Source organism: Cryptomeria japonica, chromosome 1 (genome assembly GCF_030272615.1).
Source record: "Cryptomeria japonica chromosome 1, Sugi_1.0, whole genome shotgun sequence".
In the NCBI taxonomy this organism is placed as follows: Eukaryota; Viridiplantae; Streptophyta; class Pinopsida; order Cupressales; family Cupressaceae; genus Cryptomeria; species Cryptomeria japonica.
In genome coordinates, this window is record NC_081405.1 from 138,212,316 (window position 1) to 138,229,932 (window position 17,617).

General features: G+C 35.9%; 1 protein-coding gene across 4 annotated transcripts in view; it reads right to left on the reverse strand.

Annotated features, from left to right (window-relative positions):
- LOC131033541 (THO complex subunit 6) overlaps positions 1-6,132 on the reverse strand; it is a 221,389-nt gene extending 215,257 nt beyond the window's left edge. For 2 of the 4 annotated variants that reach the window (XM_057964771.2, XM_057964772.2), the window contains exons 1-3: positions 5,695-6,132; positions 5,563-5,594; positions 4,841-4,951 (exon numbers count right to left, since the gene is read on the reverse strand). In XM_057964771.2, coding sequence (XP_057820754.1) covers positions 4,841-4,951; positions 5,563-5,594; positions 5,695-5,892 — 341 coding nt within the window. In that variant the 5' untranslated portion in view covers positions 5,893-6,132. The remainder of the gene's footprint in view (positions 1-4,840; positions 4,952-5,562; positions 5,595-5,694) is intronic. The other 2 variants (XM_057964769.2, XM_057964770.2) reach the window with 1 other exon arrangement.
- Positions 6,133-17,617: the final 11,485 nt, after the last annotated feature.

Consider the following 17,617-nt stretch of genomic DNA (forward strand, 5'->3'; position numbering starts at 1 on the left):
TGCATGAGAGAACCAAGCAGGAAGCTCAAGCTAAATTTGAAAGAAGATCGGGGTCATGTTTGACAGTTATCAATAACGAGTGGGTCCTTGAGACAAGGCGCCACCACTCTAAGTTACCCAAGAAACTCCTATGTTCAGACTTCAAGGAGAAGTACAACAATTTGATATTTCTACTCAACCAAGTCATGGGAGCACCTCAAGGGGCGCTATTTGAGACATGGATGTACTACTTTATTGAAAAGATAGCAAAAGGCACAATGATAATCAACTAGGCGAAAATTATAAGCGACAACTTAGATATCCAATTGAAGAGTTTGGAGAGGACGAGGACGTTCTACATGACTTCCTACCTAGTCTACATGTTAGCAAGACAGATTGTTTCCAAAGGATTGATATGCAACAGCGAAGTTGCGAACAGGCCTGGACAATACACGGTGTATGAGTGCTATCCACAACTCCACCTACATGAGATTGATCAATATAGAAGGGTGAACAATGCTTTCACCATGTACATCACGAGGTTGCTATAAGGCGGAATACATAAACGATTGTCTAAGGAGGTAGTGTCACTCATTGAGAAGTACGGATCATGGTATATTCAGTTTCCTACCTTCACATACCTAAGGATTCAGGGATTCACTTCAGAACCATACATGCTTCCTAGATATCTGATAGCCAAGATGGTGTTACTTGAGGTAGTGAGGCAGCTCTTAGAGTTTGATTTCATCCAGAAGGCAAAGCACAAGCAAGGGATTACTTTTCCTATCCAGCTTGGGAAGATGATGGAGGTATGCTCCCTCGCAGCAGCAGCAGCAACAGAGACAGTTAATGAAGAATTGGAGTTTTTTTATCTTGGAATCTATAGAGGCAAGGATTGATTTGATCCATTTCAAAGAATTGTAACAATTAAGGGAGGGAAGTTTACACACAAAATTGAGATCAAGGATTATTGGGCTAATCTTATGGATGAGCTTACGGTTAGAAGGAAAATGTTGTCTCGGATGTCAGTGGGCTTCATGAGGAAGTGTAACTTCTTCTCTATTCCAGGTCAAGTGCAAGATAGTGGGGATCACATCCAACCGCAGTATGCAAAGGAGAAGGACAAGCCTATCACTTTGCCTAGTTGGTCTCAACCTGAGTTGGTAGATTTGAGTATTTTGATGAGAGATGTGAGTGATTGCTCCAAGGAATCGGTGGACAAGCAGATTAATGAGTTGAGAAAATAAAAGGTCACCCTAACCTATGAGAAGATGAGAAATGAGGAGTCCTCTCTCAATGATGATGAAAGGACAATAAGCAACGTTAGAACACATAATGATGAGGAGAGTCAAACTCCTAAAAGAAGAAAAGACATGCCTGGAGGATCACAAACAAAGGGCAAGGAGATTGTTAGTTAGGAATCAAGGCACAAGAAACATAAGTCTAACACTCCTCAATCTACCATGAGTTCCTCATCCATGAAGGAGAATAGTATAACAAAGAAGGACAATGAGTCCGAACAGGGTTCCGACACAGAGATCCTACTGGAGAATGATTACGATGTACATGCATTAGCACAATAGGCACCACGTTAAGATGATGAAGAGCAGCCAGGATCTCCCAGAATTCAGCTTGTGGTCCATTTGGCAAATGATGTGGTAGATTTGACTAAGGACAAAGATGATGATGAGGTTATTTCAGCCTTGAGAGGACTTGATGAAGATCAACACCTCGAAGATGGGATGGAGTTCTCTACAATTCCCGATTGGTTGTTGAGCAGCATGGAGAAGAAGAAAGTGATAGAGGCGCAGCCCATAAAATATATTGATGACTTCCTAGCCAGGGTTGGCAAGGAAAAAGAAAATAAGAAAGCGAAGATGTTCTCTAGGATTACTAGAGATGATACAAGAGCATGCATTGCACAAGTCGTTGTCTCCACAAGTGATAAGACTAGAGATGTTATCACTCCTATGGAGTATGGAGGGAGTTTGGGAAGATTTCCAACCAATGCAAGAAAAGACTAGTCCTCACCTCAAGGTGTTGAAGCGAATTCCTACTTCTACATTGATCCAGGAGGGTGTTATTCAAGAAGGCAATGTTTATGATTTCCATAGATAGTATTTTTCTTTGGCCATGAGGAAGTCAGTATTTGATCATGCAAAGCAAGAGTGCATGGAGATTGAAGGATCAATCCAAGAGCTACAATCCAATATCCTCACATCTATTGAAGAGTTAGTGGGACAAGATGTCCACGCTTCCAGCAGTTTGAATTTGGAAGAGTTGAAGGAGAAGATGAAGTTTATTTACTTCCAACAGTTGGAATCCATAAGGAAGAATCAGCTAGATGATTTGGTTTCTCTCATGATTCACATCAACAACTTGCAAAAGTTGATGTCGGATTGGGAAAGCATTTTCGATGCTTGCTCAAATGCCTTGGATGTGATCGATTTGCAGCAGGAAGGTCTACCAAATTTTACGATGGAGGAACTCAACTCAGTCTTGGCTAAATTAGTTGAGTATGCAGCTAGAGAAAGGGATGTAAGCCAAAATCTTCTAGAAGATTCCCTACTTGATGACTAGACATCATCCCATTGGACCCCCATATTTTATTCCACTTTTTTATGCAAACCCTATTAGGGCAATATTGGCATGATCTCGGCCCTTGATTCTAAATGAATCTTGGCCATTCATTTCAGTTGGAGACTCTATATAAACCCCATTCCTCTCATTTGTAAGGGAGAGATTTTTGAGAACTGTCACCTATATGCTGCTGGACTGAATTTAATCATTGAAGTTCAGTGATTTTATTGAGAATTTGAAGCATTGTGTGGTTCTCATACCTCCAAATTTAGATTAGAATTTGTTTTCAAGTATTTTTGTTCAGAAAGAGGGCATTATTCAGTTCTAAAGGGGGAAAGGAGCAGGGGGCTTTCTTTCAAACATTGCCTTATGTAAAGAGACATATGAGTCTGTGATCTTTTGTTTTTCACCAAAGAAATAAAGGAGATTTTTGAATCTGTGTTCATTTGTATTTCCATTGGGTTGTCATTTTTCCTGTGTGATTTTGCAATCGTTCTTTGATGGTTATCTTTGTCATATCAGGTTGTGAATGTGTTTATCATGGATCTATGAATTCTGATTTACTCATTGATTTGGAAGAATCTGCTACTTATTCTCTCGATTGCCATTCGAGGGCATGGGGTGAATGATTTATGTGTTGTTTATCTCCATTTCCTTTATTCTAAATTTCAAATCGCACCTGTGTCATGGCTATGAATGGATGTTAGCTTTATCTTTTCTGCTTTCTAGTCACAAGCATACCCCCAAACTTATATCATATCATATAGAAGGAGTTGTACCTTTTCAAAATTCAGAGGGGAAGTAGTTAATAGTTTACCCAACTATTTGTTAGCGGTTTGTCTTCATATTTGGGTAAAACTGAGTCAATTTATTTATTATCTTAAAAAGACAAATTTGTTAACTAACAATATCTAGGGATGAAAATAACAGCATTTATAAGCTCTATTAGAATACACATAATTATATTGTGAAGACAAGTCATATCTCAGTTATAGTAATTTTTCTAAAATGGTTTTACATGGAAAACAAATAGAACATGAGAAGCATAGGGTTGGACTAAATGCCAACCCTAGCAAGGTACATGCGATCATCAAAATGGAAAAAACTTCAAACAATTGCCATACACTTTGAACAAACCAAGAGGCATCTTCCCTTTGTGTGGGTGGATGAACAAGAAAAAGGTTTTGAATTTCAAATAAGTTTAGAATCCAAAGTAAAAACAAAAGTTTTAAGGACATGTTGACACCTCCAATTAGGCTATAGAACGTACTTTCGTTGAAGAGTAGAAGCACTCCCATTCACTTTGGCCACAGATTATTGTTAGCATTGTCTACGCTTGGGGAAGCTATATGACTATTTGTAGAAAAATCTATTGTTTTCTAATATCGAGTAACAAACATTACTCTACATGTTCAACAAACCAATGCCATAGATAAGAGTTAGTTGATGGTTATCATTATTGCAAAAGTTTACTTTATAGTTGCAATTCAGCCCCAAAAAGCACCATAGCTTGGCTAGAATCAAGATTGGGGAGCCATCCAAAGGTGGTGAACACAACTTCCCCAATGCCCAATTACAAGTACTATCATTTTAACACAATTTTACAAACAAATTGATATATTTTTTCTAAACAAGAATTTCTCCTAATTTATATCACACTAGAGAACAAAAGATTATCAACAAGTCTAGGGCATTCTAGTTGACATTCAAGTTGTTTCATAAAATGTGATAATGTGAATTTTAAAAGAGGCAGTATGAAATGTGTCCACAGTATTTTGCAGGAGCTGCCAAAGGTTCTCAAAAACTTGCACGTATCGAAACTCACTCTGCCAAAAAGGTACCCTTAAGATTACTTTGATGACCCACTCATTTTTCAAGATGCCTAGAAGTGGGTTTTTGCCTATAATACAAGTTAAGGGATTGGCAAAAGCATTGATAATGGATTGAATGTCATTTTACCTAATTCAACCACAAACACTCCAAAGATGACGTTTAAATCTCAACAACCCATTCAATCCACCCAACCAGGCATGGGGATGCAGATATATTAAGGTTTCTAAAAGAGTATTTCACATAATGAGCAACGGCAAGGGTTTCCCTTATAATTCTGCAAGATGCATTGCTAAAATTCTTTGCATAGGACAAGGAAATTGATTGCAAATTTCTCAGTTATCTAAGATGTAAATCATGTATAGCATCATAATATGCATATATGCTATAGCTACTTGGCACACTCTATTCGTCCCGAGCCATATTCAGGAATATGAACTTTTATGCCAACCTTAGTAATAGCGAGTCATCCTCTTCACCAAAGAATTTAAGATCGTATGCGGGGCCTTGATGTCCTTGGAGATAACAAAGAGGTTCTGCCTCTGGAATGGTAGTAAGAGACCTGCCAAATAAATAATTAAAGAAAATGTTTGTTAGTACAGGAAAGAGGTGCAGGATTTTAATATCCTTCTTATGTAAATATGTGATTGGTCATTCCATGTCATGCTTGTCAAAAAATTGATACCCCAAAACTGCTGCAATAATAACTATGGATGAAAAAATGAAAATCCAACGAATAAAGAGATCAATTGTCCTTTATCAAAAGCTCCAAATCTCTGATTACTCAGATTGAGGCCCTTGCTATTGTACTTAATTCAAATGTTTTTGTGTTTTTACCTCTTCTTCAGATTAGTTAATTGTTTCATATTCTGAATTTCAGGTAGGTTCTATCGTGTAAAAACGGTGGAATCCCAGTGATTTACTCAAGTCATCTATGCACATTAATATAATTTCATTTTCATTTTCAATCCAATTCAAACCTATATAAAATGGGTAGTCCAAAACGTTTCAGTAACGAGTGAGCATGAAGTTTACTAAGAAAAAACCCAGAATCAAGTCTCGGGACTGTACGAATAGGTGCTCGAAAAATGTTGCGATCAGGACCATTAGTAAAAATTATTATAGAAAAAAAAGAAAAACACAAATCAGTAATCAAAGGTTAAATTTACTCACTCATGCCGTTGGCCAGCTGATAAGCCCGATGCCTGAAAGAAATAGCGTAGAGAAATCAAATATTGACAATATGGGTGTTTGTGAACAAAAACGCTGACAATGTGGTTGTCAATAACGAGGCTGGATACATACATAGGCAGAAATGCAGGCGGTAATAGAGTAGGGCGCAACTGTTCCGTCACTGGAAGCAGCAAGGAGAACATCAGGGAAGGTTTTTCCATTGGAATTCGGGGCAAATGCTGTGCTGAATACAGTGCGTGCGTCCGCAGCTCTCTCTTGCAGGATGCTGAGCCTATATTTCTCTTCATCCCATGCAGTTGCATCCCCCATTGCCAATTGCTCTTTTTAAATTTTTTAAACGTAAGCTGCTGTGGCTTGCAACGGATAATTTCAATTTGAATTTCTCACTGGAATAATCAGAGCGCCCACGAACGTCAAAGGCGAAACGGAGTTAGTTTTGGATATAAATTAAATTCAAAGTTTTGATCGTCGAGGTTTAACGGAGCGTCATTCGCTCCTTTGCATCCGCTAGGGTTTTGTTTGGGCGGGTTTGCTATTTCAGAATATATCAAGAGCATAAAATTTCACGTGGGTGTTTGTAAAGAAATAAAGTGCTTTACATAAATAATTTTGATTAATTACTGTAAGGTAAATAGTTAATTAATTTATCAAAAATGAATTCTGGAATAATGATGGAAAATTAATATTGATGTTCTTGAGGTTTAAAGAGAGCGTTGGGTTGTTCATGGCATAGTGTGATGGCTAATCATGATATTATTGTTGTAACCACCAAGCTTTAAATCTTTGCTAGGCTATTCACCTTGCAAGTTTGGACTCTCCAGCAATGTAAATCACACACTTATACCAAAGGGGGACATAGATTTTTTTTTAACATCCCCTTTATGAAGAGTGTCGATTACATTGTTGTGTAGACACGGGCTCTCATTTGTAGCCTCACCTAGCTTGGGTCAAGTTAAAAATGTTCATGTTAAAAAATGATGGAAAATTGATATTGACATCTAGGCACTTAAAATGCATCATTACTAAAACCGGATATTGCAAGTCTAATAATACATTTTAATATTCTTTCTAATATTTCATCAACATCACTATGCTAATTAACTAAATTTACAACTCTTTCATGCCAACATCATCCTAAAAGATCAAATAAAAAAATTATCTAATTAAATCCTCACCACACCACTAATTAATTATAAAATTAATATTTAATTAGTTAATCTTATTTTAGTCTCATATTTAAAATAACTAAAATATAATTATCATCTCACCTTTTTAAATAAATGGTAGACTATTTTGTTTATCTAATTCTCCATTTTATTTAAATTTGATCCATCCATTTAATCATTCAATATTTCCCCTCATTTTGCAACCAAACTATTCAATATCCTCCCCACATGATTGAAAAAAATATTTATTTTCTATAATTATCAGAATAATTTAAATCCTCTCAGTTCATCTTTAATTAACTCAAAATCTAACCATTCATCTTATCAAACAAACCTCAACTTAAAATTCATTAAATGAATATACACCATCCATTTTCCCGCTCAAAAAATTATAAATAAGATTTAAAGCTTCCAAAAATAAAAAATAAAATCCACCAACTTCAATAAATACATATTACTATGATTTAATATGAATTACTTAAGCAACTATTGCAATCCAATAACATTTTCTTTGAGTGCATCTACATGTCAATGATAGAATTTTTTAGAGATGATGGCACTTAATTTGTTCTTCACCAAAACTCAATCTTGATGTTTGCAATAGTTTTAATATAGAAGATAATTTTGTTATTAATTTTTTATTTGATTATTTGAATTCCTTGAATGCATTTGACACATAATTGTGGGAACTTTTTTCTATTCTAATTATATGTTTTACACACTCCCAAATGTGCTTTCAAAAACACCATTTATGCTCTATGGAGTAGTGTAGTCATTTAATATGAGTGTTTCTATTTAACAGTCAACATTTTTGGTTTTTTCAATTTGAGTTTTACAAGTTATTTAGCTTAACATTTGCATTCTATTTAGTGATATTTTCATGTATTTTTTAGTGTTTATATTTAATTAATAATGTTTCCATTTTTAATGTTTTTGCATAAGTTATTTGTAAACCAATGTTTTTGTAGATGCTTGTTTTCACCAATTTTTGTTAGTTGCTTCTCTCATAACTTAAATTTTGTAGGGTATTCTTTTTTTAATTTTAGTTTTACAAGGTCATAATATTTTTTACCAATAGTTGACAATCCCACTAAAATATCATTTACATTTTTTTAACTATTTATTTCATGGGTTGAAGTGGAATTGGCAATGGGAGGGAGCACTACAAGTATGCTTTCTTACACACAATAGGGTTTTGTAACCCTAGTTGCACTTTCTTTTGCATGATTTCTTTCTTGCATGTTGGATGGGGGGTGTTTACTGTTAGGAAAATGGTGTCTCAACCTTGCAATGATAAAAGAGTATTGTTGATAAAAGGTTATTGTTGGTAAGTGATGACTGGGGTGTAGGGGCAAAGCCACCAACTTGGGGGTTATAAGGGGTTCCCTCCTTGTAGACACCAGTCTCGTGACTAGCTAGGGGTCCAAGGGGCTACGCACCCTAGCAGGGGTTTTTGGGGATAATGCCCCCAAAAGAAAATTTCATTTGTAAATCTTAATCGTTTATCATTAGATCATAGATCTAACTAAGGATATCTTGAGTGTTGTGTTTGTCCCAGAAGGCAACCCTATTTTAAGAGGGGATTGTATTATGATTATTGTGTTGTGATATGTTATCAGAGTCTAATAGTTGTTGAGTTGCCTCTAGATCCCATTGACCAGTGGTACTCCTATAAGAAGCTTGCTTTGCTAGTATATTGTAATCTATTGTTGATTTCTAAATAATAAATTGGGCAACTTTTTAAGTGTGGGGTTTTTCTCTCGAAAGTGTTTTTCCCACATAAATCATTATGTTGTGGTATGCATGCTATTTATGTTTATTTATGTTAAGATTTTGTAACTATTCTAATGATCTGTAAAAAAAATTGCATTGCCCTCCTCTCAAGGTTGGTGTAAGAAGTTGTTTTGCTACTTAACTTCCTTCCAAGTGGTATCAAAGCTTGATCACCTTTGGTTTTAGTTGTAAGTTGTTGGGTTTTTTTAACTAATCCAAATTTGAGTGGGAGCTTATGTAGAAGATACTTTTTGATCTTGTTGTAGGAATTTTCAAATGGCAAGTTCGTTAGGGTGAATAGAGGTGGAGAAATTTCCTAGAAGTAATTTTGAGATGTTTGAGGATTGATAGTGGCAATAGATTTTTCTCTAGTGAATTTGAGGACTGATAATGGTGGTGAATTTCGCTCTAATGATTTTGAGGACTGATAATGGTGGTGAATTTTTTGTTCTAATGATTTTTATAGATTCTATAAAGATCGTGGCATTAATAGATAGAAAACAACTCCATAATCTACACAACAGAATGGAGTTGCAAAAAGAATGAACTGGACACTGATGGAGAAGGCTAGGATTTTGTTGAGTGATGACAATCTGGAATAATTTTTTTGTGTTAAAGTTATTGCAACTACCTGTTGCCTGGTTAACAAGTCTTCTACATTAGCTCTTGTTGATAAAATGTATGTGGAGGCATGGTCAGGTTATAAGCCTTCACTGAGACATCTTAGAGTTTTTGGTTGTGAGGCATATTCACGTGTACCAAAGGAGAAGCAAACAAAGTTGGAGAACAAGGTGTGAAATTTATTTTTATCGAATACAGTTATGTTGTGAAAAGATATAAGCTTTGGCACCCTATTGCATAGAAGGCAATACATAGTAGACGTGTAATTTTTAGAGAAATAAAACCTCCTTATGTTACATTGTATCCCACTAAATAGGAAGATGTGATTCAGTTTCCTTCTACGCTTGAAAGAGTTGAATCAAGATCCCTAGATAAGCGAGAAGTTGAGGAGAGCTCATCTATCTTTGAATCGTCAAAAGAGATGGAATAACCTCCAACTCAACTTGTTTGAAGGTCTATAAGACAAAGGCAACCACTTGAAAGGTATTCACCTAATGACTGGAGATGTATTTTTGCTTTGAATACTAGTATGGATTAACCTAGAACTGTAGAATAGGCATTAGGTACGAATGATGCAAAATCTTGGAAAATCGTTATGGATGAAGAAATGGCAACCTTGAAAAGAATGATACATGGTATCTTGTACCATTTCCTAAAGTATGAAAACATGTTGGCTGCAATTGGGTATTCAAGAAAAATGTAGTTCAAATGGAAGCATTGAAAAGTATAAAGTTGTTAGGCCCAATATGGAAAGCTAATGTACTGAGAGGGGAGGGGTGAATCAGTACTCCAAAACTTTTCTTGAATAATAACTTTACTGCTATGCATAAACAGAATAGTACAGTAACATAAAATAAAGTTAAAACAAATAGATAACAATCATACATGATTCACTCCATAACACATATATTTTGGTTACGCAAAAACTCTTGGTTAGAGAGAAAAACTACGGTGGGGATGGCACCCACAACTTCACTACTGCAATAATAAAGAATGCTCGGTTAGAGCTACATTTAGCTATTTCTGATAGCTTACCCTGTTAGGAGTAACAAGATCTGTTAGATCTACCTTGCTAAAGGATTTTACAACATTTATTCTGAATGTTGCACCTGGTCAGAGGCTTTACAATTTATAGACTTGGTTAGAGTCTTTTACCCTGTTAAAGGTTTCTCTTTCAACTTCACAATATTACAATTAAATCATTACAAATATCTGCAACTTTACATTTGAAATGTTATAGTAGATTCTATGTGCTCAGAATAGATTACCTTGCTTATAGCATACCTCGGTAACCCATATAGTAACTCAGTAAACCCTTCTGTTTACTCTGTTCTTCGACTGTTCTCTGAAAACCTTCTTGGTGACCTCTATGTCTCTGTAACAGACTTCTTACATGCATACATACACTTCACTTATGCTGTATAAATAGATCTCTTAAAATGGTGATCCAATTCATTGCTTCGATCTTACAAACAAGATTCCTCGAATGAATAACTAAACAAAATATTTCATTGGTTAGATTGTCCTTAAAATCATACACAATCTTCTGGTGCAATTTCCAATGTAATAATGGTTAGATGTGTCTCGATCTTGTAACATGTTTTCATATGCATGTCCAGGTTCAATGTATCTAGTAACACGTTTCACTCGGTGTATGTCAACTCGGTGTGTCATCTTTGCTGCTCGGTAGTCTCAAAAAGATACTCGGTAGACAGCTCGGTGTATACTGCTTTTTGTGACTGCTTTCCTCTGTAACCGACTAAACTGTGCATACCGACTTCTCTTATGTGAACCGACTGCATGATTCGGTAGTGTTAACTGACTAGAATATATAGTATGACTTTGAATACAAAAACTAATGACAATTTGATAAGTAGTAACAATCTCCCCTTTTGACATTAATTGAGATGTTTGACAAAAACTACTTTCAAAGTCATAACTCAAAAATCTATATATTTTGCAAAATGACTATACTTGACAATATATACAATAGTCAATGAAATAGTATATTCAGATATACTCCCCTTATCATTATACTATACATAACTCTGATTTTTGCATGCTCGGTTATGTGATTGTGTGACAATATATACTCTGCTCGTTATACTCCCCCTATATACAATACTCTTAATACTGTATCAAAAACTGTATTACAAAACTGTATCTCCCCCTATATAGTATCACTCCATATATATATATATTACTCCCCCTTTTTGAAAAACATCAAAAACTTAATTTCCATCCAGGGGTGATAACTGATCAAAAATAGATTTATACTTCTTCCGTGCGTCGGTGAGTGCGACTGAGAGTGCATCCTTTACACTTTCCATTAAAGAATTTTGTGCTTGAATATCAGCCAATAGTGATATTAAGCCATCAAGAGTGCTTCCCTCTTGTGTAGTAGATAGGCGTGTAGCTCGGTTAATCTGTTCTTGAACTGAGGAGAGATGAGGAAGGAATAATGTATGGAGTGTCATTATATCCATCCGGATCTTATGCTCTTCATTTCTGAGTTCTAACTGTTGAGCCATGAGTTGTTGAAGCTTGGTATAAAAATTTTGAACTAAATTGGGCTCTGTGGTCAACTTATTTGAGAGATCGGTGATCTCTTTCTCAATTGCATCAATTTTATTCTTGATATCTTTAATAAATATGGAAAATGTGCAAAGTTTTTGAAATAAATAAAGAATATTCTTGAGTTGAGGGTACAACTCAGCAATGAATTTGACAAGTTTGACTTTCCCTATAGCTAGAGCTTTTTGTACCTCTTCTATCATCTTTGCAGTAAGCTCTTTATCTTTTAGCTTGCTCAAGTACTCAGATGCATCAACTCCAGATGTTTCTATTTGAGTAAGGAGTTCATCCAGTTGAATGTGGATGGTTGCATCGGTTGACACTGTAGATGAAGGTAGCATATCTGTTAGCAGTGTCTTTACCTTCTGTAGTACTTTATTCTTCTTTTGAATGGCCATTTGTTTTTCTTGTTCGGCCTTTGCTTTGCATAGTTCACCGAAATCAATAAGTGCTTGCCCCTTTAATTTTGAGATATCCACATTGGGCAACACTATCGGTTTAGATAAATCAACTTTAAAACTATGCTTTTTCACCTTCTTCTCTTTACCTTTGGTTGGTTAGACCAAGACAATAGCTTGTGAGGCTTGCTGACCCTCGGTAGGTTGCTCGGTAGATGCAACACTTTGGTTGGTACCTGTAGCTGCTATGGTGTCTTTGGGTGTCTCGGTACTGGGTGTCTTAGCTGCTACATTTTCAGTTCTTGACGGTGCTTGAGAGGTCTTGTCTTGAGTTGTACCTTCTGCTGCTTCAGACTTGTGACCTTCAGTGCCTTGTGCTGTATCCTTAGGTGCTTCGGTAGAGACAGGTGGCTTGACCGACGGATAAGGCTGAACTTGTTCTAAGACAGATTCACTAGATACAAGTTTTGCATAGGTGGTGCCTTCGATCATCTCCTGCTCCTATTCTTATGCATCCATGGCATCTTCATCAATTTGAATAGTGTCAGTCGGGTCTTGCTCAGTAGCATCAGGACCGTGCTCAATGACATCAGGATCTTGCTCGGTGACATCAACAATTTCAACTTGAGATTGTTCACCAACATCCTTGATTTTGAAGATTTCTTGCCATTTTGCTTTTGTCTCGTTTTCTACATCAATATATAGTCCATTCATCAATTTTAAGGCTCTCTATTTGATAAGAAATTTAGAATTGTAGGTTGACAAATGTTTCTTTATTTTTGCTACAGACATATCAGGAAATAGATGGACTAGACTTCTTTCTCCGATTTGTTTTTCTGAGTCCATTGCATATTTCCACCTATTATCAATATGTAAGTACAATTCACTCGGAAGTGACTTTACTAGTTCTAATGGAGCTAGTCGAAACTTTAGAAGTGTACAGATGACAGTTTCTTCAATTTGTCGCTTCTCATCATTATTCCTAGTCTCATACTTGACATATCTAAAGGAACCAAATCCACCATATTCTTTTAGATTGGCACAAAAGTTTTCAACACTATGAATATTTACCTTTTTGGTCTTTACAATCTGGAATTTGTTGGCATCTTTTGATTCTGTATCACTAGACTTTTTTGCCAAAATGAGTCTCTGAGTAGATTTCTTGTAGGTCTTGGTTACCTTGGGAACAGTAACACTCTTTTGTTTCTTACTCGATGATGCAGTTGATGCTCTTGTTTTAGGTCTCTTTGTTGGAGGTGGAGTCGGTAGGGCCTTTGAAATGTCTTGTTTCTTTCTTTTCAACACTTTACCCTTAAGCAGTTTGGTGCTCAATGTTATTGCTGCCTCTTGAGCTTTTGATTCCTCTTCGGTAATGACAAGAGTACCTTTGATAGGTGTGGAGGAAGATTCTTCTCTGAATTTCTTAGATAATGTCTTAATCATCTTTGTAGCCTTTCCTGTAGCTTTAGGTACTACAATGCTCATTTTTACCTTTTCCTTAACTTCTTCATAAGTTCCATATCTCAGTTCGATAGCATGCCTTGGCAGTGTAAGAAATGCATCAATTTGTTGTTGTGTGATATCATAGTCAATCTTGTAACCCATTGGTGGCAAAGATTGAGTCCTTGGTTCCACAACATTCACATAATAGTAATCAGTGTCTACCTCAAAGCATATATCATCCTTATATTTCTCTACCAGCTGGGGTGGGATCCGGTACCTATTGTGCATCTTCTCTTGAAATTTGCTAAAGTAGTCATCCATGACATCATTGAAATTATCTCCCAATTTCTTGATAAAGTCATTAATTTGATGGGTGATTGGTCGATGTAGCTCCCAAACTACTTTACCGACTAATGGAAAGAATTTCTCAAAGTAGAAAAACATGCATACAAGAAGTGAACCAAATTTCAGTGTATTTGCCGAGTTGTTCTTCTTCGGCTTCCTTATTGTGTTCAGGTTCTCAAACAATTTTTTCAATAACACTTCACATAAAGCAACTTTCATACCCTTTTTCACTATTTTATAGGCTAAGTCAACTGCTGCACAGGGTACACTGTTTTCCCTTGCTGATTGGAAGAAACAGTAACCAATTACTCTAATTGCAAACTTAAGTTCTGCATCAATGACATTGTTCAGATTCAGTCCTCGGTAATCAGATTCTACTCCAGTTAAACTTATTAACTCCTTCTGTGATATCATCTTTTGTGCTCATGCATGATCATAGATAGGATAACCGGTGATCACAAGAATGATTTCCTTAGTGATTTTGAATGGTTTCTCCTCTAGCCACATGAAATCATCATGAACTCTGCTCAAAACAAACTTAACCCACTGGGGTTTGAACACACGGGGATAGGCTAGGGCTTCAGTTAATCCCTTGATTTTGATATGCTCGTACTTGCTATCCATTTTGCCATCGGTACATAGCTCATCATATGTGTCACTTATCTCAACATGACCGAGTTCTTCAACACAACATTTGGTGAAGAATCTAACATCTTCGACTAACAAGACTCGATCCGGGATGAGTGAAAAGGTAGTTTTGTCATCTGGTTCGGCGGTGATTTTAGGAGTCAAAATGTATTTCAGAGAGGGCTTCTCTACATTCTTCACAACTATGGGATCTTGGATCTTGGGTGCCATTTGTAAATTTCAGATAAAACTTAGCAAATTATCCTTAGGGTTTGATGGTTTACAAACGACAGACGCTTCACACTCAATAGATAATAGCAATTTGACAAAATCGAAAAACCAGCTTAACAGTGTGATGAGATTTGATGTAAATATCTTGGATTCGCTTTGAATGAGGTTTTATTGCCTTGATTCACTCTGTTCTGCTCTCTTGAAAACTTGGTGAATGAAAAGGACCGCGAAAATACCTTTAAGTACACAAAATACCTTATCGAGCTCCGTGCGGGTTAGGTCAAAACATTAAATGCACTCGGTTCACCTTTAACTGATTTACTTTTTTTTCATTTTAATTGAGTAACCAAATTTCCTTTGTTTACCGACTTGACAGGCTTCCTATATTCACCGACTTGACAGGTTTCCTATAAAGTACTTTTGATAGAACTTCAAACTTACTTATGCATCTTAACTATGCAGATTTTGAATTTAGTACATAATAGAATAGGAACTGTTATGATTTTAACCTTCAAAGAATGCAGTCCCTTCATACCTTTGCTAATTAATTTGGAATAGGTGCACCTAACTTGGTAGGTAAGGTGCTTTCTTTAATTTGACACAATTTCCTTCTTTTTCCAAATCATCTTTAATTTTTCTTTTATCTCTTCAGTGTCTCCTCTAGGTTGATCTCTACAATCTCCAGTTAAATGTCCAACTTTGTAACAATGAAAACATGCCATACCAAGATTTCTCCATGATCTTCGGTTGTTCATTCCAAACCTTATAAAACAGTTGGCACTTATATGTCCATATCTTCCACAACATTCGCACCATATCCTTGTATTGTAATCCCATGGTACTGCTGCATATTGTCGGTAAGGACTTGTGTGAGTTCGGTAACCTCTAGTGTTTGCTCGATGTGCAGACCACATGTAGTTCTTTTGCTTAAGCCAGCACTTCTCGGTACTATGTCCATATCTATTGCAGTTTTTACAAAACCCTTTGAATTTTGCCTTCTGATAATTGTTAACAGACTTTGTCCTACATTGATTAGATGTGTGACCATATTTATTGCAATTGTAACAATAATCATTGGACTTAGTGGTATTCGGTTGCTTACCTTTTCTGATCTGGCATATGTTGGCAGTATGACCTTGATTTCCAAAGTAGTAGCAAATAGGCTTCTTTCTTTTGATGTTATTCATGTTTCCAGCTTGCTTTGATGATTCTCCTCTCTCGGTAGTATGAATTCCTTTCTCGGTAGATTCTTTTCCTTTGTAACTGAATCCTGCATCTTTGTTGGGTCTTCTTGTATTCAGTTGCTCGTCCAACATCTTTGATGCTTCATAACTTTTCTTCAATGTTTCTTTGGATTTCTTCTATGTTTCAAGTTCATTGGTCAACCTTGATACTTCAAGTCTCAATGCTTGATTTTCATCATTCTTCAAAATTGCTTCATGATGTGCATACCCTAGTTGATCTATCATATTTTGTTGAATCCCAGTCAACCTTATGATTCCATCATTCTTATCAGATTCTAAGACTTCAAGTTGTTGTTTCTCTCTTTGTAGATCTCTTTCTTTATCCTCTGCTATCCTCAATGCATCTATATTTTCAATCATCTGTGTACTGAAATGTTCATGTTCTCTTTTCATTGCTTTTAGTTGATTAGCCAATGCTTTGTTCTTTTCTTTCAATACTCCAATCATTTCTTCAGTTTCTTTAGATATACTGTTCTCAAATGATGTCTCAATTTGTTCCACTAACTCTTGAGAATCCTGCAAGTCATCAGATAATCTTCTTCTTACTTTCAGAGATTTTTGCATTTGCCTTTGCATGTCTGCAATTACTTGATTAGCATGATCTAGCTCTTCTTGCAGATACACAATCCTCCGAGATTGTTTATAGTCTTCCATTGATAAGATCTTTCTCTTTAGGTAGTTAAACCCTTTTCCAAGATTCAAGCTTTGATACCAATTGTTAGGTCCAATATGGAAAGCTAATGTACTAAGAGGGGAGGGGTGAATCAGTACTCCAAAACTTTTCTTGAATAATAACTTTACTGTTATGCATAAACAGAATAGTGCAGCAACATAAAATAAAGTTAAAACAAATAGATAACAATCATACATGATTCACTCCATAACACATATATTTTGGTTAAACTCTTGGTTAGAGAGAAAAACTGCGATGGGGATGGCACCCACAACTTCACTACTGCAATAATAAAGAATGCTCGGTTAGAGCTACATTTAGCTTCTGATAGCTTACCCTATTAGGAGTAACAAGATCTATTAGATCTACCTTGCTAAAGGATTTTACAACATTTATTCTGAATACTACACCTGGTTAGAGGCTTTACAATTTATAGATTTGGTTAGAGTCTTTTACCCTGTTAAAGGTTTCTCTTTCAACTTCACAATATTACAATAAAATCATTACAAATATCTGCAACTTTACATCTGAAATGTTATAGCAGATTCCATGTGCTCAGAATAGATTACCTTGCTTATAGCATACCTCGGTAACCCATATAGTAACTTGGTAAACCCTTCTATTTACTCTGTTCTTCGACTGTTCTCTGAAAACCTTCTTGGTGACCTCTATGTCTCTGTAACAGTCTTCTTACATGCATACATACACTTCACTTATGATGTATAAATAGATCTCTTAAAATGGTGATCCAATTCATTGCTTCGATCTTACAAACAAGATTCCTCGAATGAATAACTAAACAAAATATTTCATTGGTTAGATTGTCCTTAAAATCATACACAATCTTCTAGTGCAATTTCCAATGTAATAACGGTTAGATGTGCCTCAATCTTGTAACACGTTTTCATATGCATGTCTAGATTCAATGTTTCTGGTAAC